Source organism: Eptesicus fuscus, chromosome 15 (genome assembly GCF_027574615.1).
Source record: "Eptesicus fuscus isolate TK198812 chromosome 15, DD_ASM_mEF_20220401, whole genome shotgun sequence".
In the NCBI taxonomy this organism is placed as follows: Eukaryota; Metazoa; Chordata; class Mammalia; order Chiroptera; family Vespertilionidae; genus Eptesicus; species Eptesicus fuscus.
The window spans coordinates 32,097,228-32,120,360 of NC_072487.1; the positions used below are offsets into that span (position 1 = coordinate 32,097,228).

Here is a 23,133-nt window from a genome sequence, read left to right on the forward strand (position 1 = left end):
TCATCATGCCATTCACATAGTTGGTCCCAAAGGCTTGCCCTGCGATGCATCTGAAACCCCTCTTCTTTCTTGTTCTCTTCCTGAGATTTCCTGCTTCCTTAAAAGTGCTTGGGGAATTCAGTCTTACACATACAAATGCCATCTTGTCTCCAGGTATAGAGAGAGCGTTCAGCTTGAGCATCTTACCTTTAGTCACTGGCGTCATTGACTGTGGTTCTCTAATCAGTCGTGGTATTATCAGGGTGAGGCAGGAGCAAGGAGGGAAGAGCAATGTGATATTTCTTCCTCAGAGTCCTGGGTGGGCCATCTGGCAATCTTTAAATCCAGGTGCCAGATTGAATAGCATGCTTTGGGTGACTTTATAAATGTATTCTTCAGGGGAGATGTTGTTTTAACCTCTGTGCTTCACACTACTTCCTAGCTGATGGAAATCTTTTCTGTCCTTTGCTTGAAAATTATGTGGAACACAGCCCAGTAGAGACTAATAAATCAGCATAAGAATTTCTCAGCTGGTCCGAACAGCAGCTAATGATGGGAAAGGTGGTTGAATTATTCTGCGTAAAGCCGGGACAAGAAAACGATGTGCAAGTATTGTTCAGCAAATATGAGGCACCGTCTGGGGGTCCTGAGTGAAACAGCAGCTCAGTTCTTCCTCATGTTCCAGTGACAGGGGAGACCACCTCCATGTGAGAGTCCAAGTGATGAAATGAGGAAATGCAGTGTGGGGGACAGTGAGTTCAGGTTCTAGCCTTGACTGGGTTGCTTATTGGTTCCTTGAAATGAACAAGTCATGTTACTTTTTGTGTCTCCGTCGCCTCTTTTGCACAATGAGGTTGTTGAACTAGGACCATGATCTTTGAGGTTCCTTCTATGCCAATGGTTCCCAACCTTTTTTTGGCCATGCCCCACCTAAGCATCTCTAAAATCCTGGCACCCATCCCCCCGTGACATATAATTCTTATTATTAAAAAGTGAACTCCTATTCATGTGGAGGAAGCCTAAAAGGCCATTACCTTGGTCTAAACAAGCTTCCAAAGAACATGGCATCCATTAAAGAGAAAAAATAAAAGAATGAAAGGACAGTTGAAGTACTGAGGAAGAAATCACTAATAAATTGTTAAAAATAATAATAATACTATGAAAAAAATAGCAAATAAAGTTTCAGAACATATAATAGAGAACTGAAATGCATAAATATTCCACAATTTATATTTATATACTATATATGAGGCCCCTAGAACCATAAGAAGTGCAAAAAAATTCACTGTTAATAACTCATTCTCCAATTGCCCCTCTGTGGGTGTATGCCCCACATTGAGAACCACTGTGCTATGCTTTCACTTCCCCCATCACATTTCATAGACCTGTAGACCTGCCGTCTTTTGACTCCAGGCTAAGTGGTTACAATCACTCGTTTCTGACAACTCACTCTTTAATTACTCTCATGGAGCTCAGTTCCCAGTATTTGTATTTTCTGAATTGCATTGTCTCAGAATTGTATATTCTAAATTGCATGGTCTCAAACCAGTTCAAGGCTTGAATAAGAGCCTGAGTATGTATTATAACTGAATCAAAGGAAAAGAAGGAACATGTAGAGGTCAACTCTTCCTTAATACTGAGAAATTATCTGAATGGCTTAGCAAAGAAGTGTCCCTACATGTGAGATAGAAGATTGTTCATCATGATTGTGCATGTTTCTCTGCTCACAATACTTCTGTCACCAAACGGGTGGGCTTTATTCCCCTTGTACCAACCAATTTTCCAATGCTCTGGGCCCCACTGGGCATCATATAACTTAATTTAATTCGGACACTACCTGGAGTTAGTGCCCAATTCCACAGGTTTAAGGGCTCAGTCCCACAGAACTGCCCTCAGCTTCAGGTACCAGTCACACATGGTGGGTCCTCAGGGTACCCACACTTCTGTCTATCTTGCCTACTAAGTTGGGGGTTCTCACAAACCCAGTCAGTTTTCAATAATTTGCTAGAAGAGCTCACAAAACTCAGGGAAACATCTACCTATATGTATTAACTTATCATAAAGGATATTATAAAAGATACAGATTGAAGAGGTATTTAGGGGAACGTCAGAAGGGCCCCCCATGTAGAAATGTCTGTCTCCTTGGTGTTGGTGTGTGCTACCCTCTCAGCATGTGAATGCATTCAACACAGGAAATTCCATTTAGGAATTTTTATGGAGGCTTCATCATGTAGATATGATTGATTATTAATTCGGTCTCCAGCCCCTCTTCCCTTTATGGAGAATACAGGAGGGGCTAAAAGTTCCAAGTGTCTACAGACTGTGGAATCTCAGAGGGAAGGCGGAGGTGTATTGGTAGGGCGGTGAGGGGGTGGTTGGGAAGAGATCAACTAAAGAACTTGTATGCGTATATGCCTAACCCATGGACACAGACAATAGGATGGTGAAGGCCTGGGGGAGAGGACAGGGTCAGGCTAGAAGGGGTATTGGCGGGGCGGGAGGGGGGGGGGGGAGAAGAGACATACGTAATACTTGTAATACTTTCAACAATAACGATTTAATTAAAAAAATAAAAGTTCTAAGCTTCTAATCATGGCTTGATCTTCCTGGTGACCAGCCCCTCTTCTGAAACTGTCCAGGAGCCAACAAGGAGTTATCTCATTAGAACGAAAGATGGTTCTCTCACTCGAGAAATCCAAAGGCTTTAGGAGCCGTGTATAAGATGCTTCTATCACTCCAGAAATTACAAGGGTTTTAGGAGCGTTGTGTCAGGAACCAGGGGCAGAGACCAAATACATATTTCTTATGTCACATTGTCCTTATGAAGTCTTGGACTAAAGCAGAAATAGAAGGAAATATAAAGGGTGAAAAGCATCCCTGGGTCTCACCTTTAACTCAGAGCTTCTTAGCAAGAGGGCGAGTCATTGATATCTGACAGAAACAGATGAAGGGTCTCCCAGAAATACGACAGCAGATCACTACCTGGAAGAGCTTGCTGCAATATTCTGAGGGGGTCACAAGTCAGTTAAGGTGCCAACTAGCTGGGGATGAATTTATTTTTATTTTTATTTTTAATTTTTGGCAAGTTTAGCTCAGGCAGCGTGTGGTTTGGGATGATCTTGGAAGAAAATGCTTTGTGAGGTTAGAGTGAGCTGGGTCACTCTGCCCCATATCGTGCCTGGATATTTCTCTGAAGCAAGGAGTAATGTGGATGTGGAAGAAGTTCTGAAACTTCCAGTCTTCCTAAACAGTCCCTGTAAGAAGAGAGGTGGGTGGGGGAGGAGGAAGAACACACATCAAAACCCAGATTCAAAGAGTCTCTGATTTTTAAGAGTAGACTAAATGTGTTTTTATTCTACTTTCTCATAAGAGCCCCCAATGCATTTATTCTCTAAGTCCCTAGTTACAATCACTTGATAATGAAGGTCTGCATGGACTCGCACTTTTTTAGATCTGTTTTGGTTGCCATAACTGTTTCTATCCATTCATAATGCTGCTTGCTTTCAGAAATGTGATATTTTCTTTCTCATGAGCACTTTCTTAGACTAGGTATTCTTCTTCTTAAGAAGGACCCGATGAAAATGTGCAGAATGCCTTGGCTACATTTTTACGACATAGGCATTTTATCAGCCCTCACTACACAGGAGCGATTCTATTTACTCATCTGCTATCCCCAAAGCTCTGCAGAGCTGGCTGCAGATCAGGCCTCTAGATATTCCCAAGCCACTGGTTGCTCTCAAAGCCAAGGATGGACTAATTAGCTGAATTTCACATTTGAGGAAAAACCATCTGAGAACATGAAACATTTGGGCTTGTAAAACCTGAGACAGTTTTTATACTCACATAACATTTGGTGGAAAATAAATCCAAATAAATGCTAATTCCTTCATAGTTAAATGGTTAAAATGTTGCTTTGTAAGAATTACTTTATAGACACATAATATTTTTCAACCCAGTTCCTCACTTTGATTTGGCCTATTACCAGTTTACTTGTATTATTTTTCTAACTTCTAAATCAGCATAATCAAGCATATGGTTTGTCAATCATTTTTATATGTTGAAAATTCTGACTTCAAATAATCCTTTGGTATATATTTAAAAATCCATTTTGCTATTTAAAAAACCTCAGTTAACTCAAGAGTTTCTTTAGTGACTATTTTGCTATAAAGAAACAATATGCTTGATAGTTATTTAATCATTTTGAATTTCAGTTTTCATATCAAAATATGGAAATAATGCCCCCCTTACAGTGTTGTAGAGTAGATATGAGATAATAAATGGGACATTGTGAGCAGAAATGTCTAATATTAGCATTGATTTTACTAAAAGCAAAGCAACTGAAATATAATCATATATCTATACTAGAGGCCCAGTGCACAAAATCCGTGCATGGGGGGGGGGTGTCCCTCAGCCCAGCCTGCACCCTCTCGCAGTCCAGGATCCCTCAGGGGATGTCTGACTGCCAGCTTAGGATGTTCTGTGGGAGTGCACTGACCACCAGGGGGCAGCTCCTGTTGAGCGTCTGGCCCCTGGTGGTCAGTGCATGTCATAGAGACCAGTCATTCTGCCGTTTGGTCAATTTGCATTTAGCCTTTTATTATATAGCAGTGGGTCTCTCAACCTTTCTAATGCCACAACCCTTTAATACAGTTCCTCATGTTGTGGTGACCCCCAACCATAAAATTATTTTCGTTGCTACTTCATAACTGTAATTTTGCTACTGTTATGAATTGTAATGTAAATATCTGTGTTTTCTGATGGTCTTAGGCGACCCACAAGTTGAGAACCACTAGCTGGGTCACCTAAGACCATCGGAAAACACAGATATTTACATTACGATTCATAACAGTAGCAAAATTACAGTTATGAAGTAGCAACAAAAATAATTTCATGGTTGGGGGTCACCACAACATGAACTATATTAAAGGGTCGAGAATCACTGTTATATAGGATAAATAGATTATTGACTGTATTCCCTATGCCTGTGGTCGGCAAACTGCGGCTCGTGAGCCACAGGTGGCTCTTTGGCCCCTTCAGTGTGGCTCTTCCACAAAATACCACGGCCTGGGCAAGTCTATTTTGAAGAAGTGGCATTAGAAGAAGTTTAAGTTTAAAAAATTTGGCTCTCAAAAGAAATTTCAATCGTTGTACTGTTGATATTTGGTTCTGTTGACTAATGAGTTTGCTGACCACTGCCCTATGCTGTACTTAATGCCATCACTTTTTTACTCAGTTCCCCAATGCCCCTCCCATCTGGCAAACATCAGTTTGTTCTCTGTATCTATGAGTCTGTTTCTGTTTTGTTTGTTCATTTCTTTGTTCTTTAGATTCCACATATAAGTGAAATCATATGGTATTAAGACACCCACATTTATCTTAGTTCATCTTCATGTAACAGAAAACCCAAATTAACACTGACTTAAGCGCACAAGAGCATTTTTTATCTCATGTAAAAGAAGTCTGATGGACGGAACCTAAAGAATGTGGAAGCTCCACAAAATGTGTAGGGCCCCTTGCATCTTCCTGCTACACTATCCAGGTATATGGCTTATCTCCTGAAAGTCACCCCAGTCTCCAAGATGTTTGCTGTAGCTTCATCCCACAAATTCAATAGGATGGAGAAAGGAAGAAATCAAACATGTCTTTCCCTAGTTCTTTCTCGGTATTTTAAGGAACCTTCCTGTGAAGTCATCCCAGCAATTCATGCATATATTTCATAGGCCAGAACTTAGTCAGTTAGCCACACTTAGGTGCAAGAGAGGCTGGGAAATATAGTATTTAGTTTGTGCATTGTTGCCCTCAGTTGTATAGGCATTTTATTAGTAAGATAAAAGGCAAGAATGGATTTGATAAGCAACTAGCAGTTCCCACACAAAGTGTAAATTATTTGTGGCATCCTGGGGAAAGAGTAGAAAGGAAAATCTATGGTCAAAGAGAATTGACCTGGTGACCTGACCAACTGTCTACATCCACACTCCCACTCTTACTGGGCTAATAGCCTGGCTCTCCTTGATATTTGCCAAGCCATGTATAATCACATTACATGCATTATTTCATTAAGTCTCAAAGCAACCCTGGAAGTAGGTGCTAATATTATTCCTATTCTATATGTACTCAATTGAGGCTTGAGATTAATTAATTTAATGAAAATTACTAGGAAGTAGAGACTTGAACTCAGGTCATTATCGCAGAAGCACGTACATACTGGCATTCCACCAGATACTTGCATCATCTTCAGTTTTTTTACAGAGTTCTAAAATAGCTCTAAGACACGAAAGGCAAAGATAACCTGGAAGGGTATGCTAGACAGGCCCTCAATAACCTTGTCATCCATTTTAAAAACTCATCATTTAAAATGTTTCTCCCCATTGCCAGGTATGCCAGCATTTAGAGAGACATAAAGAATATCCCCCAGCCTGGCTGGCATGGCTCAGTAGGTGAGCGTCGACCTCTGAACCAGGAGGTCACGGTTCCATTTCAGGTCAGGACACATGCCCAGGGTTGCAGGCTCGATCCCCAGTTTGGGGCATGCAGGAAGCAACCAATCAATGATTCTCTCTCATCAATGATGTTTCTCTCTCTCTCTCTCTCCCTCTCCCTTCCTCTCTGAAATCAGTAAAAATACATACATATATATTTTTTAAAAGAATATTCTCTCAAGTTCCTTTTAAGCAGTTACCCTTTATTGACCTGCTACCGTAGGACCAGCATAAAGACTGGAAAGGGGAAGAAGGACCTTTTCTCTTGGAACTGCTCCTCTGTGTTGGTAATAACTTTCCAAACTAAGATGGAAACTAGATTCCAAGGGCTGCTATGTCACCTTTGGTGAGGTAATTAACAAATACGTATTGGAGGCCTTCAATGTGCCAGATACTCTGCTAGCTGAGCAAAGTAGACACGGCCCCTGCTGTCAGATACAGTTCAGGAGAGAAAACTTCCCTTCCAAATGAGGGCAAATAAGCTGGCTAATAGGATGTGCAAAAGTGCAACCCTGTCTCCCCCCCTCCCACACACCCACCACACACACACACACCCACACACACACACAACTGAATTGCTTCTATAGACATTCCGGATTTCAGTGCTTACTTTATAACTTGATCAAAGCTTCCTTTCCTAGTCTAAACAGCTTGTCTGCCTCCTTGAGGCTCCTTTTCCCCAGTTTTTGAGCATTCTGGAACATCTTTAAAGGGAAACAACTATCTGTATTAAAGTTGCCAGTGTGGGGTTGTGTTTTTTTTGTGTGTGGGTGTGGGGGTTTTTTGTTTGTTTTGTTTTGTTGGCAGCCAAGCTATAGGATTGGCAGCATTTCCCTCATAAAAGCGTCCTGTGACTTCCTTCTGCCACCTTTGGAAATTCTGCAAGTGATAAAGGGGCATATAATGACTCAGTACAGAGAAGCTTCTGGACTCCTCCCATTCTGCCCTTAAGTGGTCCCAAAGAGAAGCAAGAAGTCCCTTTCTTTGACTCTTTCCCTTCCTTCTGCCTCTGTCTCCCTCATCTGTCCTTCTGTCTTCCTCACTCCATGTTCTCCTCAGTGCCCTGCCAACTAGTTCTTGTTTGCAAAGGTTTTCTGCGCTCACGTCTCCGGCTGGTTCCTCCAGGGGCCCATTTATTCTTTTTTAGCAGCCAATTTCACAAGGCCCTGTTTGCTGCACACTATAATTAAGCAGCAGTGGCTCCAGAGCGGTCATAGGCAGTGCTCAGTGCTGTAATCACCTTGATTACAGGAGGGAGGCAGCTGTGCACTGAGCGGGAGAAAGGGAAAAAGGGAGAGAGAGAGAGGGAGACAGTAACCACAGGTCCTTCCTCTTCAGACCCTTCTCAGAAAGGAGCCAAGCCATAATGCCACAATCATCAATAATAGTTAGGAACTAAGCTTGTTGAAACACATTGACAAATACAATCACTTTCATCCAAGTCCGCCCCTGTTTAGCGGCATGTCCTTAGGTTGGACACTGACCCCGCCCCACTCCCCCACCCCCCCACTCCCCGACTCAATTTCCTGATTATAAAATGATGGGCTCAGAACAAGTAGTTAGCAAAAACCTTTAGCTCAAATATTCTGTTTAAGTAAATGAAAACCACTGAACTTTTTAACAGTAAGCTTACTATTGCTTTTTTTTAAATGTCTGAGCAGATGTTCAGCATTGCCATTAAGGAATGGGGCTGAAGGGAAATAAAAGAAACATTGGTTAGGTGTCCTGTTGTTTGGGGGGCTGGCTGCTGACTGACTTTTTTCTTTTCCATTAAAGTGATAACTGTACATGAGGAAGGGGAATCAAGCAATTTAGGCAGGTCTAAAATAAAACAAAGCCATCTCCCACCCACCCGTTCATGCCAATCACGTTTCCCAGTGAACCACTCTGTGCTTTTGATTTTTTAGTTATTTAGCTGATTGCCATCATCACTTTATATCCTAATACCCATTTTTCTGTTTCCTGAGTTATCTACTTTGAATATACTGTTGACTCCCAGTATAGTTGAAGAGGAACTATCGTCTTCAGATGCACCTTCCAATTTTGTTCGATTATATTATTTCTAGATTGTCAAGGTTTAGAATAATCAGTTTTTTATGCTTTGTCTGTAGCTTGCTTCTGAAAATTTAACCCCCAGAAAAGCATATAAAGTATAATGATCATATAAATATCTTTCCCTATGGAACCAAGTGATTTCATTGGACCCATAGAAAAGGAAATGTTACCCTGGCCAGTGTGGCTCAGTTGATTGAACATCATCCCATGCAACAAAGGGTCAACAGTTCGATTCCCAGTCAGGGCACATCCCCAGGTTTCTGGCTCGATCCCCACTAGGGCTGTGTGTGTAGGAGGCAGCCAATTGATGTGCTTCTCTCTCTCCCTCTCCCATCTTCTCTCACTAAGATCAATAAAAATGTATTTAAAAAAGAAAAGGAAATATCGTATGTCACTGAATTCTTGGTACTTCAAAAAGAATGTTCTACATATAAAAAATGGGTAAACTTTTCATTTCTTTTCAGATTTATTCACTTCTAATTCATGCTCAGATTACCACTCTTTCTTCTACCTATGTTATCCTTTTTCTTATATCTTTTCCTCTTGACTGATTCCTTGTGTCTTTTGTTGTTGTTGCTGTTGGTTTTATATTTGTTACACACAGAAAACCTTTGAGGCTTTCTATATCTGAAAATATTTTCTAATCCCTCACACTGTGGATTAATCATTTTGGATTAATTTTATAACAACCTATAAAATTGGAATGGTTAGCATTCAGTTTCCTGAATTATAAAATGATGGAATGATTAGAATGAATGAATCCATTTATAATCATTAGTCTTTTATTTTAACTTCTTTATTACCAATTTTTAAAATTTATCTCTTAATTATGTGGATTTATTTATTTTTATTTCTGGCAAAGCATTTTTGAAGAGGGCTTTTGGGTGCTATAGACTCTTGAGTTTTTTCATGTTGAAAATGTAAATCACACCTTCTGGATTTAATCTTCTTTTGGTCACAATTATTTCTTTTTCTAAATTCTGTAATCATTGTTCCACTGTTTTCCAAATGAATGTGACTATGGAGGAGTCTAATGCTAGCCTGACTTTCTTACACTTTTAAGATGATTCATTTTTCTGCCTGGGTGGCCAAGGAATTTTTTTCCCCTAAATCCAAAATCTTGAGCAGAATATATTTCCATGTTACTATTACTATATAAAGTTTTCCTATGACCACAATGTATTTTTCCTTTTAACAAATTCAGTTTTTTCAGGGGACTTCCTTTTAGTATACCTCTGAGTGATTTTTCCATTCCATTTTTCTATGTCTAATTACCTTTATGCTGTTTTGTTTAATCTGTCTTCTCTGCCTATTAGCTTCTTTCTGATTGCAGAAATCAGTTTGCCTTTTAAAATCTGCATTCATTATGATAATCTCAAGCTTTTCTATTAATAGCATAATTTTAAATTGCCTATTATAAAATATTTCATGCATATAGAAATAGAGGTGAGTATAAATATAAGGTGTAAAGAATACTAAACAAATAAACATATATCCACAACCCAGTTTAAGAACAATCAATGCAGTTTACTATTGAAAACATTTGAACTTTTTTATAAAATGAATTATGTTATATTTTCTCCAGCAGCCTGCTTCCCCACTCACCCCCTAGCTTAAAATTCTGCTTATTAAATTAATTTATGTTAACACATATACCTCCAGTCCTTTATTTCTCACTGTTGAATAGTATTCAGGGTTACCACCATTTATTCATTCATTTCACTGTCACTAATTACTTCATTTTATTTTAAAATTTTATTTTATAACTACCAATATTATTATAAAAATTTTAGGACAGGTTATATTCTATACATGTTCAAAATTTTGTCTGGAATGTATATTTCTAGGGGGTGATATTTTTAAGCCATAGAATTAAGAATATTGTTAGCTCAATTATGCCAAATGCTTTGCTAAAATTATTATATATAATTTGAGTATAATATATTATTTTCTTAGATATTGTGTATTATCCTATAATTATGTTGCTTTGCTTCTTGATTTGTTTCCTTGGGTCTGAAATCTCTCTTTTAATCTCATTATATTGCTTTATTATCTTGTTTTTAAATTCTTCTTCCATTTAATCTATATTCTCTTTAACTTATATATTCCTTTGTTCTTCCTCACTTGATTTGGTCCTTGAATAACACTGTGGAATAGGTAATATTATTATTCTCATTTTATAGGAAAAAAATGGACTTACAAGAAATTATGTGTCTAGGCCACAGTCTTAGAGCTAGTGAGTCGAGGATTCACAATGAGCACCCAAGTATTCCACCTCCAAACTCTTGCTGTTTCCACTCCTTTAGAGAAAATATAATTGAGGGCTACATTGTATAGTATGGCCTCTAAGACTAATTAAGCTTCCAAACTGAACAGGAATAGATAAACAATACTTAAATAATATGAGTAATTCAATGAAAATCCTCCCCAATAAGACAAGAACAGCAGGATACCAGGTGACATTACCGCTGATCCATCTTGGAAGTTATTGTGATAGTAAAAGGAGGAATTTTACTGCTGCTACCACCTAAAGTGTGTGTGTGTGTGTGTGTGTGTGTGTGTGTGTGTGTGTGTGTGTGTGTTTTAGGCAGCTGATAAGTGACAAGACTATTGAAAAAGGCTTTTGAAATCCAATGTAATACCAAGGAAACAGGGTGGAAACAAGAATATGACATCGGTTTTCTTGTACCTTGATGGTATCTTGGGAGAAGAGCCTTTATTTGGAATCTCCCTTATCCTCAACTCCCTCTGTCCTGAAGAACCAGGTCACACAGTGAAAACCAGTGTAACAATGAATACGATGGAGGACAGAGCCTTCCGCTGCATAAGGGCCTCTTCCAGCACTTGGAGGGAGAGACTGAAGTGCCTTTTTTCCTGGAAAGGACAGTGGTACTGAGTTTCAGTTTTGGAAGAAAGGTATAGGAAGTGACATAAATGATCTCTACTGAGAATGATGTAAACCAAGGGTGAAGGTCAGCAAGACTGACTAAAAAATTATTATATCTTTTATCTCTGAAATTGTATGCTCTTGTGTCTTAAAGCTGGTTGAGTTTAGGTCCTACTTTCAAATGTCTTTGTCAAGAAATTATATTCAGACATAGGATTATCAACTATTTTCATTGTTTCCTAAAGGTTGTTCTATGGGAGATCAATAAATTTTCAATGAAAAATGACTGCAAAGTATTCAAATAGGTTTGGATGTATTTTATTTAACCATGCCAACAATATGGTCTAAAACATATTAGAGAAAAATATTATTTTATATAAATTAATCAATATGTAATTGTAAAATATTACATATTTTTATAAACAGAGATGCACTAAAATTCTGCTAGGGAATATACCCTGCCCACATCTGGGTGGTAGGAATAAAAGTGAATTGCATTTTCATGTTTTTGCTCATCTTCATTTTTTTTTTTTTTAGTGAATAATATTTTAAAGAAATTTAATATGACAACAATAATAACTTTAATACTTAGTCCTTAATATGTTTTATGTCACATAGGCCTAAGAAGTAGGCACTGCTATTATTATTGTCATTATATAAATGCTACTTTTAAATTTCAGATTTAAAGCTATGAGGAACTAGACAAGTTGGTTCAGGCAGAAAGGAGAAAGTGGGAATGAGACATATCTGGAAGGCAGAAATAAGAAAACATAGAAACTAATTGTCTGTGGGAAGCAACTATGTATGCCTCCAGGATACTAAGGCTTATCGTATTAGTGACAAAAACAGAATCAAGGAAATCCAAGATTATATAAAGATTTTAACGAAATGTAAAGGAATGGTTACTTTTCAAGAAGAAGCTGGGGTTGGCTCTTGTTGATAATTGAGGAGGTGGCAAAGCACTTTGGTAGAAATGTTTGGGTGCTGGCCGGAACTCCGGAGAGAGGGGAACCTAAAGCTGTAGTTTGGGCAGCCATCCACAATGGCGTCTTATTGAGAGTCGTTCATGTGAATGGGCTCTCCCTCCTGGTCTCTATACCATCCCAAGAACTTGACTAATGTATGGAATGATGATAGAATGGAATTCCAAGAGTCCTTGTGCGTGGATGAATGTTGACAAAGGATGACATTTTCAAATTGTTTTCTTTATTGTTTTTCCTTAGAGATTCCTTGATTTCTTTTTTTTTAAATAAAAGTAGAAACAACATTTAATAAGGTTACACCCTAGGAGATAGGATTTGAGGTGAAAGATACCCTAGCCACATGAAGAAGTGATCAGAAATTGAGAATTGAGTCATGGTAAATTCGTGGTATACTGCATGGAGGATGAGGAAAGGGATCGAGGTAGGAAAATACAAAATGAAGGTTTCTGACTATGTATAAATACAATGAGCAAAGATGTAAGAGTCTTGGGGTCTCAAAGAACCCCAACTTAAAAAGGAATGTGCTGTATATTATGCTGGTACGTGTAAAATGTTTATTAGGAAATATTTTTTCAGGCAGTAAAAAGACATAAATATAATCATGCAATCACCTTGTCATATTGGGCATTAGGAAGACCTAAATTAGAAATATAATAAATTCCTTTCTCTTCAAGGCCCCTCTTTTAAGTGAGTTCAAAGTTATTAAATAAAATATAGAGGACATCAAAGAAAAATGAGTACATAACTATAAAATGTACTTCTAAAGACAGGTTAATGAACATGGTATTATTTTTGGAATCAATAGCTCAGAGATAACTTAATAAGGATCAAGATAATTAATTTGGGCAAGGTTATGGAACAGAATTTTTTGGCATCTTTATTGCAGGCAGAAAAATGGGAAATAAGCTGAAACCTTGGAGCTATCTTCATTCCATTAGTTAAGAGTAATCTCTCAAAAAGTACCTGTGCCTATACAGGGTGGGGCCAAAATAGGTTTATAGGTGTGTCTACAGAGTTTATTCTTGTATTATTATTTATTTATTATTTATTTGTATCACAATTGTAAACCTACTTTTGCCATTCCCTGTATATTTACACACAGATCACACATACTTACACATATAAATATACAGTGTTTGTATAAAGAGTGTGGAAGGGTATGTGTCAATCTCTTAATAGTTATTATTTGTATGTGGTACAATTATAGGTGTTTCTATTTGTCCTATATCTGAATTTTCTCATCTGTATTAAACATTAAATATTTGTGCAAAAGGAAAAAAACCTGCCCCAGCCAGGTGGCTCAGTTGTTCGCAGCAGCATCCCATACAACAAAAAGGTCAGGACGCCTGCCTAGGTTGTGGGTTCCATCCCAGGTCAGGGTGGTATGACAGGCATCCAATCCATGTTTCTCTCTCATATTGATGTTTCTCTCTCTCTCTCCCTTCCACTGACTCTAAAAATCAATTAATATATCCTCAGGTGAGATTTAAAAAAAAAATCTGTTTGAAGTGTTTATAGAAAAAAAAAATGTCACTTCCCTCTCACCCCTATCACACTGTCAACCCCTAACCTATGAAACTTGTTTTTTATAAGATTCTATATAACAATAATACTGCTACTCTGTTTTATCTTTTTCAGATACTAGTGAAAAATAACCATCTTTCAGACAAGATCATTGTTCTGCCAGGGATAATTGAAGAAATCTCACTTCCCGAGGCTGTAGATGTGATCATTTCTGAACCAATGGGATACATGCTGTTCAATGAAAGGATGCTGGAGAGCTATCTTCATTCCAAAAAATGGCTGAAAGCAAATGGTGAGTTGGCCAATCCTGGTTTAGAAAATAGACTAACTTGTCTGTAAAATTTGTCAAGAATCATGTCAAAAATTTCCCCCATATTCAATTCTGACAGAAAGGAGAGGAGAACATTTCCATTGCACCAATTCTTTTATTTTCTCATCTCATTCCATAACACATGAGATAGTCTCCAACCATGATGGCCGTGTGCTGCACAGGATTCAATATAGTATAGGTGACCAGTTCAGAGTTAAGTATTTTTGTCCTGGTTCTATCACATTCTTTCTTAAGGAACTTGGCCTAATACTTGACTGTTTGACTTTGATTTCTTCACCTGTACGGTTAAAAATAATCTCTAAAGGCCTATGAAGTGTTTGCCTTCTATAATGTATAAACTCTCTGGGGTCTGCTAGTTCTTTCTGACATACTCTTTTTTTTTTTTACTGCTTATCTTTCCCCCTATGATCATTGCTTATAATCAAGATAAAAATATATAAAGTCCAATAATTTTTGTGCTTACCAAGTGTCTGCATGCACTAATCAATTTGCATGATTTTATAAAAACCTTACAAAGTGTGAATGATGGAGGTTTTTAACTTATTTGAAGGGTTAATGTTGAGGTTCTTGTGATTTTATATTTCTTCCCCAGGGGAATTTGGCGACATTTGGAGACAATTTGGGTTTCATAACTGGGGGCGGGGCTACTACTGGCATCTAATGGGAGAAGCCAGGGATGCTGCTAAACATCCTTCAAAGTACAGTACAGCCTCTGTGCATCAAAGAGGCACCCCCCTGAAATGCCAATAGTGCCAAGACTGAGACCTGGCTTAGGGAGATAGACTTGAAAAGTCCTGGCACAGTGAGGAAAACAACCTAGCAAGGGCACACCTTTAATAAGTGACAGAAAGACCCTTACATGTGCTGTCTACAAGAGATTCACTTCAGATTGAAAGACACACACAAACTGAAAGTAAAGGAATGGAAAGAGATATTTCATGAAAATGAAAACAAACAAGCAAAAAAAAAAAAGCTGGGTAGCAATACTTATACCAGACAAAATAGACTTTAAAACAAAGGCTAGAGAAACCAAGATGGCGCCATAGGTTAAACACCTAACCCGCAGCCGGGCACAACAATTTCAAAAATACAACTAGAGGTCAGAACGGTCATCGTCCAGAACCACAGGAAAGCTGGCGGACTGAAATGCCCACAGCTGGGGAGAAGGAGAAGGTCACGGGGACAGTCGGGGGAGCCGCAAAAGCCTGAGGTATGGAGAAACGGACGGAGACACGAGCACGCGCGCCTGCGGGGAGGATGGAGCCGGAGAGGAAGGGGCGGCTGACGGCCTGGCCGGCGTTCACTGGCAGGAAGGAGATAAAGGCTCCGGATTGCGCTGAGCGCCGGCTCCGACTGCATTGAACCCCGTTCCGGGCGAAACCCTGGGAAGCCAGGCGCAGGCTGGGGGAATGAATCTGGGCTGTGGGGCGCAGGCACAGAGGAGCGGCGGAAGGCAGAGCTCCAGAGGCGCGCGCAGGAAGGGGCGCAAAGGACGGACTGTTGCCTGCGCCACTGAACTGCCCTAGCGGGAAGGAGACAAGGGCTCCAGACCGTGCTGAACCCCAGTTCCGACTGCACTGAACCCCAGTTCCGGGCGAAACCCTGGGAAGCCAGGCACATGCTGGGGGAATGAATTTGGCCTGTGGGGCAGAGGCACAGAGGAGCGGCGGCTCCAGAGGCGCACACGGGAGGGCGCGCAGAGGAGGGACTGTTGCCTGCGCCACTGAATGGCCCTGCTGGGAAGGAGACAAAGGCGCCAGACTGCGCTGAGACCCAGTTCCAACTACATTGAAACCCAGTTCCAGGCAGCGGGCGAAACTCCAGGGCGCGTTTCTCTCAGAGGTGTTTGCAAGGAATACAGAGGGACACAGACACAGGAGCCTCATGTCTCCTGCACAGCAACTCTTCCTATATAGACAAAGAGGGTCCTCATGGACAATTGGCCTGGAGGACAATTCCTCCTAGTGACACCAACAACAATCAAGACTTAACTGTAGATACTCACTCAGTTTCGCAACTGCGCCGCCCCCGCAGGCCGCCCGGCCCGGGGCACTGGGGACGCCGCGGCGGCAGCGGCGCCCGGAGCCCGGCGGCCGCCCAGCGCCCATCCCCGCCGCAAGGCCCCCGCGCGCCTGGTTCCGCGGGCCGCGCGCCCCGCACACCGGACGGAGGCCCGGGCGCCCTCTCCGTGCACCTCCCGGCGCCACTAGACCTCAGTAGAGTTGACTGAATTCAAGGGATTAAGAAGAACAAATTGGGGAATTCGAAAAAGATGACGGCGGAGGTGAAGGCTGATGTGTTGCCTCACATGGCAGTTTCGGAAATACAACTGGAACATGGACTAGTGAGGGTGGCGACTGCTGCTCGCGTCTCCCCAGACCAGGCGGCTGCTCCTCTCAGTCAGCACCGCAGCCGGGGCCATGGGCTCGTGGGCGCCGCAGCAGCTGCTGTGGCGGCGGCCGCGGACTGGGCGCAGCGGCTCTCTGTGAAGGAAGAGACCATCTTTCTGCTGGAGGGGCGCATCCGCGCCACCGACCTGGCCGAACTGCGCAGTGAGATCCTCGAGGCCCCGGAGGCCGCCAACACCGTTTTGGAGGATTCTTAGGAGTTCTCATCTTACATTCAAGCCCTTTAAGCCATTTTGACAGAGGAGAATCAAGAAGGCGGCTAAGTTAAACAAAGGAACTGCGAACTCCACCGCGCACAGCAATTTCAGGGGCACGAATGGAGGACAGAGCCTCTGCCATCCAGAACTACAGGAGAGATGGCTGAATGGTAGATTTATAGCTAAGAGGGAAGAGGAAACCAGCGAAATCGGAGGGGATGAGGTGTGGAGGCGCGTGGGTCTGGTTGGTGGCGGGGGAAAGGGGCTTTTGTTCCAAACCTAGGGGAGATTAGCTCTCCATCACACTGAAATCCAGCTTCTGGGGACCCGTGGGAGACCCAGATGCCTGCGGGGAGAGGCGGGACTCTTGCGGAGGTGCCAAGCGCCCCTGGGTCTGGGGGAGGCCGCGCTCCCCTGGGTCCGAGTGAGGCCAGGGGTCCATAGATCCAGGTGAGGCCTCGCGCATCTAGGCCCAGGTGAGCCCAAGTGGCCCTGGGTCTGGGAGAGGCCAAACATCCCTGGGTCCAGGTGAGACCATGTGTCCCTGGATCGGGTGAGGCCTCGTGAACCTAGGCCCGGGTGAGCCCAAGTGGCCCTGGGTCTGGGAGAGGCCAAGCGTCCCTGGGTCCGGGTGAGACCATGTGTCCCTGGATCCGGGTGAGGCCTCGTGCACCTAGGCCCGGGTGAGCCCAAGTGGCCCTGGGTCTGGGAGAGGCCAAGCATCCCTGTGTCCGGGTGAGACCATGTGTCCCTGGATCCGGGTGAGGCCTCGTGCACCTAGGCCCGGGTGAGCCCAAGTGGCCCTGGGTCTGGGAGAGGCCAAACATCCCTGGGTCCAGGTGAGACCATGTGTCCCTGGATCGGGTGAGGCCTCGTGCACCTAGGCCCGGGTGAGCCCAAGTGGCCCTGGGTCTGGGAGAGGCCAATCGTCCCTGGGTCCGGGTGAGACCATGTGTCCCTGGATCCAGATGAGGCCTCGTGCACCTAGGCCCGGGTGAGCCCAAGTGGCCCTGGGTCTGGGAGAGGCCAAGCGTCCCTGGGTCCGGGTGAGACCATGTGTCCCTGGATCCGGGTGAGGCCTCGAGCACCTAGGCCCGGGTGAGGCCACGTGCCCCTGGGTCTGGAAAAGACCAAGCGCCCCTGGGTCCAGGTGAGACCATGTGTCCCTGGATCCGGGTGAGGCCTCGTGCACCTAGGCCCGGGTGAGCCCAAGTGGCCCTGGGTCTGGGAGAGGCCAAGCGTCCCTGGGTCCGGGTGAGACCATGTGTCCCTGGATCCGGGTGAGGCCTCGTGCACCTAGGCCCGGGTGAGCCCAAGTGGCCCTGGGTCTGGGAGAGGCCAAGCGTCCCTGGGTCCGGGTGAGACCATGCGTCCCTGGATCCGGATGAGGCCTCGTGCACCTAGGCCCGGGTGAGCCCAAGTGGCCCTGGGTCTGGGAGAGGCCAAGTGTCCCTAGGTCCGGGTGAGACCATGTGTCCCTGGATCCGGGTGAGGCCTCGTACACCTAGGCCCGGGTGAGCCCAAGTGGCCCTGGGTCTGGGAGAGGCCAAGCGTCCCTGGGTCCGGGTGAGACCATGTGTCCCTGGATCCGGGTGAGGCCTCGTGCACCTAGGCCCGGGTGAGCCCAAGTGGCCCTGGGTCTGGGAGAGGCCAAGCGTTCCTGGGTCCGGGTGAGACCATGCGTCCCTGGATCCGGATGAGGCCTCGTGCACCTAGGCCCGGGTGAGCCCAAGTGGCCCTGGGTCTGGGAGAGGCCAAGTGTCCCTGGGTCCGGGTGAGACCATGTGTCCCTGGATCCGGGTGAGGCCTCGTGCACCTAGGCCCGGGTGAGCCCAAGTGGCCCTGGGTCTAGGAGAGGCCAAGCGTCCCTGTGTCCGGGTGAGACCATGTGTCCCTGGATCCGGGTGAGGCCTCGTGCACCTAGGCCCGGGTGAGCCCAAGTGGCCCTGGGTCTAGGAGAGGCCAAGCGTCCCTGTGTCCGGGTGAGACCATGTGTCCCTGGATCCGGGTGAGGCCTCGTGCACCTAGGCCCGGGTGAGCCCAAGTGGCCCTGGGTCTGGGAGAGGCCAAGCGTCCCTGGGTCCGGGTGCGACCATGTGTCCCTGGATCCAGATGAGGCCTCGTGCACCTAGGCCCGGGTGAGCCCAAGTGGCCCTGGGTCTGGGAGAGGCCAAGCGTCCCTGGGTCCGGGTGCGACCATGTGTCCCTGGATCCGGATGAGGCCTCGTGCACCTAGGTCCGGGTGAGCCCAAGTGGCCCTGGGTCTGGGAGAGGCCAAGCGTCCCTGGGTCCGGGTGCGACCATGTGTCCCTGGATCCAGATGAGGCCTAGTGCACCTAGGTCCGGGTGAGCCCAAGTGGCCCTGGGTCTGGGAGAGGCCAAGCGTCCCTGTGTCCGGGTGAGACCATGTGTCCCTGGATCCGGGTGAGGCCTCGTGCACCTAGGCCCGGGTGAGCCCAAGTGGCCCTGGGTCTGGGAGAGGCCAAGCGTCCCTGGGTCCGGGTGCGACCATGTGTCCCTGGATCCAGATGAGGCCTCGTGCACCTAGGCCCGGGTGAGCCCAAGTGGCCCTGGGTCTGGGAGAGGCCAAGCGTCCCTGGGTCCGGGTGCGACCATGTGTCCCTGGATCCGGATGAGGCCTCGTGCACCTAGGCCCGGGTGAGCCCAAGTGGCCCTGGGTCTGGGAGAGGCCAAGCGTCCCGGTGTCCGGGTGAGACCATGTGTCCCTGGATCCGGGTGAGGCCTCGTGCACCTAGGCCCGGGTGAGCCCAAGTGGCCCTGGGTCTGGGAGAGGCCAAGCGTCCCTGGGTCCGGGTGCGACCATGTGTCCCTGGATCCAGATGAGGCCTCGTGCACCTAGGTCCGGGTGAGCCCAAGTGGCCCTGGGTCTGGGAGAGGCCAAGCGTCCCTGGGTCCGGGTGCGACCATGTGTCCCTGGATCCAGATGAGGCCTCGTGCACCTAGGCCCGGGTGAGCCCAAGTGGCCCTGGGTCTGGGAGAGGCCAAGTGTCCCTGGGTCCGGGTGAAGCCAGAGCCTGGGTCCGGGTGAGGCCGTGTGCCCCTGGATCCATCCGGGTGAGGCTGGGTCCCAGGCCCGGGTGAGACCACGCGCCCCTTGGGTATGGGTGAGGCCACGTGCCCCTTAGTCCGGGTGACGCCGTGCCCCTGGGTTCGGCCGAGACCAAACCAGAGGGAGTCGGACCTCCGTTACCGCCATTTGTCCACCATCCAGAGCTGGGGGGTCAGTGCTGACATGTACACATAAGGAACTACTGGACATTGAAATTGAGTCTCAAAAGAACTGTTGGTCCAGGGGGAAGCTCGCTACAGATTGATTCATTTGCCTGTCAGCATAACTATTATTGCTCGTCTCACATTCAGTGCTTATTAGTATATATCTAGTGACATATGATCTCGCTCATCTAGGGGAAATGATGAACAACATAGACTGAGGAACAAGAACAGAACCAGAAGCAAGGAGGCATCGATCGGACTATCGGGCCTCAGAGGGAGGATAGGGGAGGGTAGGGGGAGGGTGGGGGGGAGGGGGAGAGTTCAACCAAAGGACCTGTATGCATGCATATAAGCCTATCCAACGGTTAAGTTCAACAGGGGATTGGGGCATGCGTGGGGAGAGGGGTGGGATGGGAATGGGGGAATGAGGACAAATATGTGACACCTTAATCAATAAAGAAATTTAAAAAAAAAAAAAAAAAAAAAAACAAAGGCTATAATAAGAGACAAAGAAGTGCCTAGCAATTCCATTTCTGGGTATTTAACCAAAGAAACCCAAAATTCTAAATCTAAAAGACACATACATCCATATGTTCATTGCAGCATTACTTACAGTAGCCAAGATATGGAAGCCATCTAAGTGTCCATCAGTGGAAGAATGGATAAAGAAGAAGAAGTTGTGCATACATGCAATGGAATATGACTCAAGCATAAAAAAGGATGAAATCTTGCCATCTGCAACATGGAATGACCTAGAGGGTATTGTGCTGAGTAAATAAGTCAGACAGAGGAGAGCAAATACCATGTAATATCACTTATATGTGAATCTATAAAACAAAATAAATGAACAAGCAAAATAGAAACAGACTCATAGATGCAAAGAACATTTTTTTTTCATGGAGATAGACTTATGAATACCCGTTTAATATGCAAAGAACATTTTGATGGTTGCCAGATAGGTGAGGGGTTGGGGGAAAAGGTGAAGGGACTAAGAAGTACAAATTGGTAGTTACAGAACAGTCATGGGGATATAAAGTACAGCATAGGGAATATAGTCAATAATATCATAATAACTATATGGTGTCAGATGGGTAGTAGATTTATCAGGGCAATCCACTTAATAAGTTATAAAATGTCTAATTTCTGGGTTATATACATGAAACCCCTAATATAATATTGTATATCAACTATAATTGAAAAAAATACATATTTAAAATTTGAAAAAAGAAAGTGACAGAGCAGGGACTTGACCCCAGGTCTGTCTGACCTGCATCCCACACTCACAACTCCTGTACACACACTGACTTTCTACTCTTTACCAGAGATAGTGGAAGGAATTCTAACAGCCCATGTTTTTCCAATAAGACATAAAAGGTAACTAAATTGTAGCTTCTTACCTTAATTTTATTTACTCTAAATTCCTCCCTATTTTGATATCCAACAAAAATTTGAAGACAAAATAGGGAATAAAAGTACAACTCATTCTTAACCAAGTGACACAGTATATGTGTACAAATAAAGCTTGAGACTCATCCATACGTGTTTTCAAAATTTAGGGATTCAGATATATGCACTTAAAAAACCCTCATGTGAAAAAAATAACTAAATAAACTTAGGAAAGGATACCCAATCTCAACAGCTTCATTAGTGTTCCTGTTGTAAAACAGCCCAGGTTGAACTTGGAAGCCTTGTGTCCACGCCATAAAATTGAACTGTGGGAGAGGAAGGGAAGGAACAAAGCTGCTTGGATTTCCTCCTCAGTGCCCCCCCACACCCCCGAGGGAAGAATTTTTAGACTTTTTTTCTGGAGAGTTTTTCAAATGGTGAGGTGCTTTTGTGTGATGAGATTTTACACATAGTTAATTAACATGCAACTGATTGAGCCTCTCTAAGCTGAATATTTCCCCAGATATTTGAAGTGGATATGAAATTTTATATTGGGCTATGTATTTTTAACTAGACAAGTAGAAATAAATGCTGATTTTATCAGCTTTTTACCCTGGGTGTTCCTGAGGGAAGAATGATTGATTTTTTCCCCTAATTATTTTGATTTTCCATCAAAATAAGACATAGTTTACAACATCAAATAATAATAAAAGGCTTATAATGAAAAATAGGAACCCTCTGTCACATCTCCTCCTATGCCGAGACTGCTACCCAAAGGCTGTCCCTTTCAACTCTACTCTCGCTGTTTCTTCTATTATTTACCGTGTTTCTTTTCTTTTCTTTTTAAATATATATTTTATTGATTTTTTACAGAGAGGAAGAGAGAGGGATAGAGAGTTAGAAACATCGATGAGAGAGAAACATCGATCAGCTGCCTCCTGCACACCCCCTACTGGGGATGTGCCCGCAACCAAGGTACATGCCCTTGACCGGAATCGAACCTGGGACCCTTGAGTCCACAGGCCGACGCTCTATCCACTGAGCCAAACCGGTTTTGGCTATTTACCGTGTTCCTATGTAAAGTTATCCTATTGCTATTCTTGTCACTCTGTGGCTGAGAAGTTAGCTTTCCTACATATCAGCTCTCTCCCTTCTTGATACACCCTCCCTTCCCCCATCCTCTCAATATATTTATACAGGTCCTCAATACCTTATCCTAACCCTTGGGGCTAGATACGCTTCAGAATTCAGAATCTGGAAGACTTTGGAAAGGTAATACACTCATATACCATGTATTACTTAATGCCTCCAGTCAGATATGAGGCAACACTCCATAATGAAACACATTATATGTATCTCTGCAACAAAACATATGAATATGGATGCCAAGTGAGATAAATATAGACTATAAATCAACTCACATCAGTTCAGGTCAGGTTTTGTCATCAAATGATGTTGCAAACTTACAAAAATCTGTTGCTTTGCAAACCAGAGCTTCTTAAAATTCAGAATTTAATATAAAGAAATATGGACGTTGTTGCTCAGTGGTTGAGCATCTACTTAGGAACCAGGAGGTCATGGTTTGATTCCCCATCAGGGCACATGCCAGGGTTGTGGGCTCAATCTCCAGTGGGGGACATGCAGGAGGCAGCCAATCAATTATGCTCTCT

The 23,133-nt window shown here is 44.0% G+C and overlaps 1 protein-coding gene across 1 annotated transcript in view; it reads left to right on the forward strand.

Moving 5' to 3' along the window:
• LOC103289210 (histone-arginine methyltransferase CARM1-like) overlaps positions 1-23,133 on the forward strand; it is a 225,313-nt gene that overhangs the window by 169,006 nt on the left and 33,174 nt on the right. Inside the window, exon 6 of the mRNA XM_028150526.2 lies at positions 14,022-14,199. Within this exon, the coding sequence (XP_028006327.1) occupies positions 14,022-14,199 (178 nt within the window). The remainder of the gene's footprint in view (positions 1-14,021; positions 14,200-23,133) is intronic.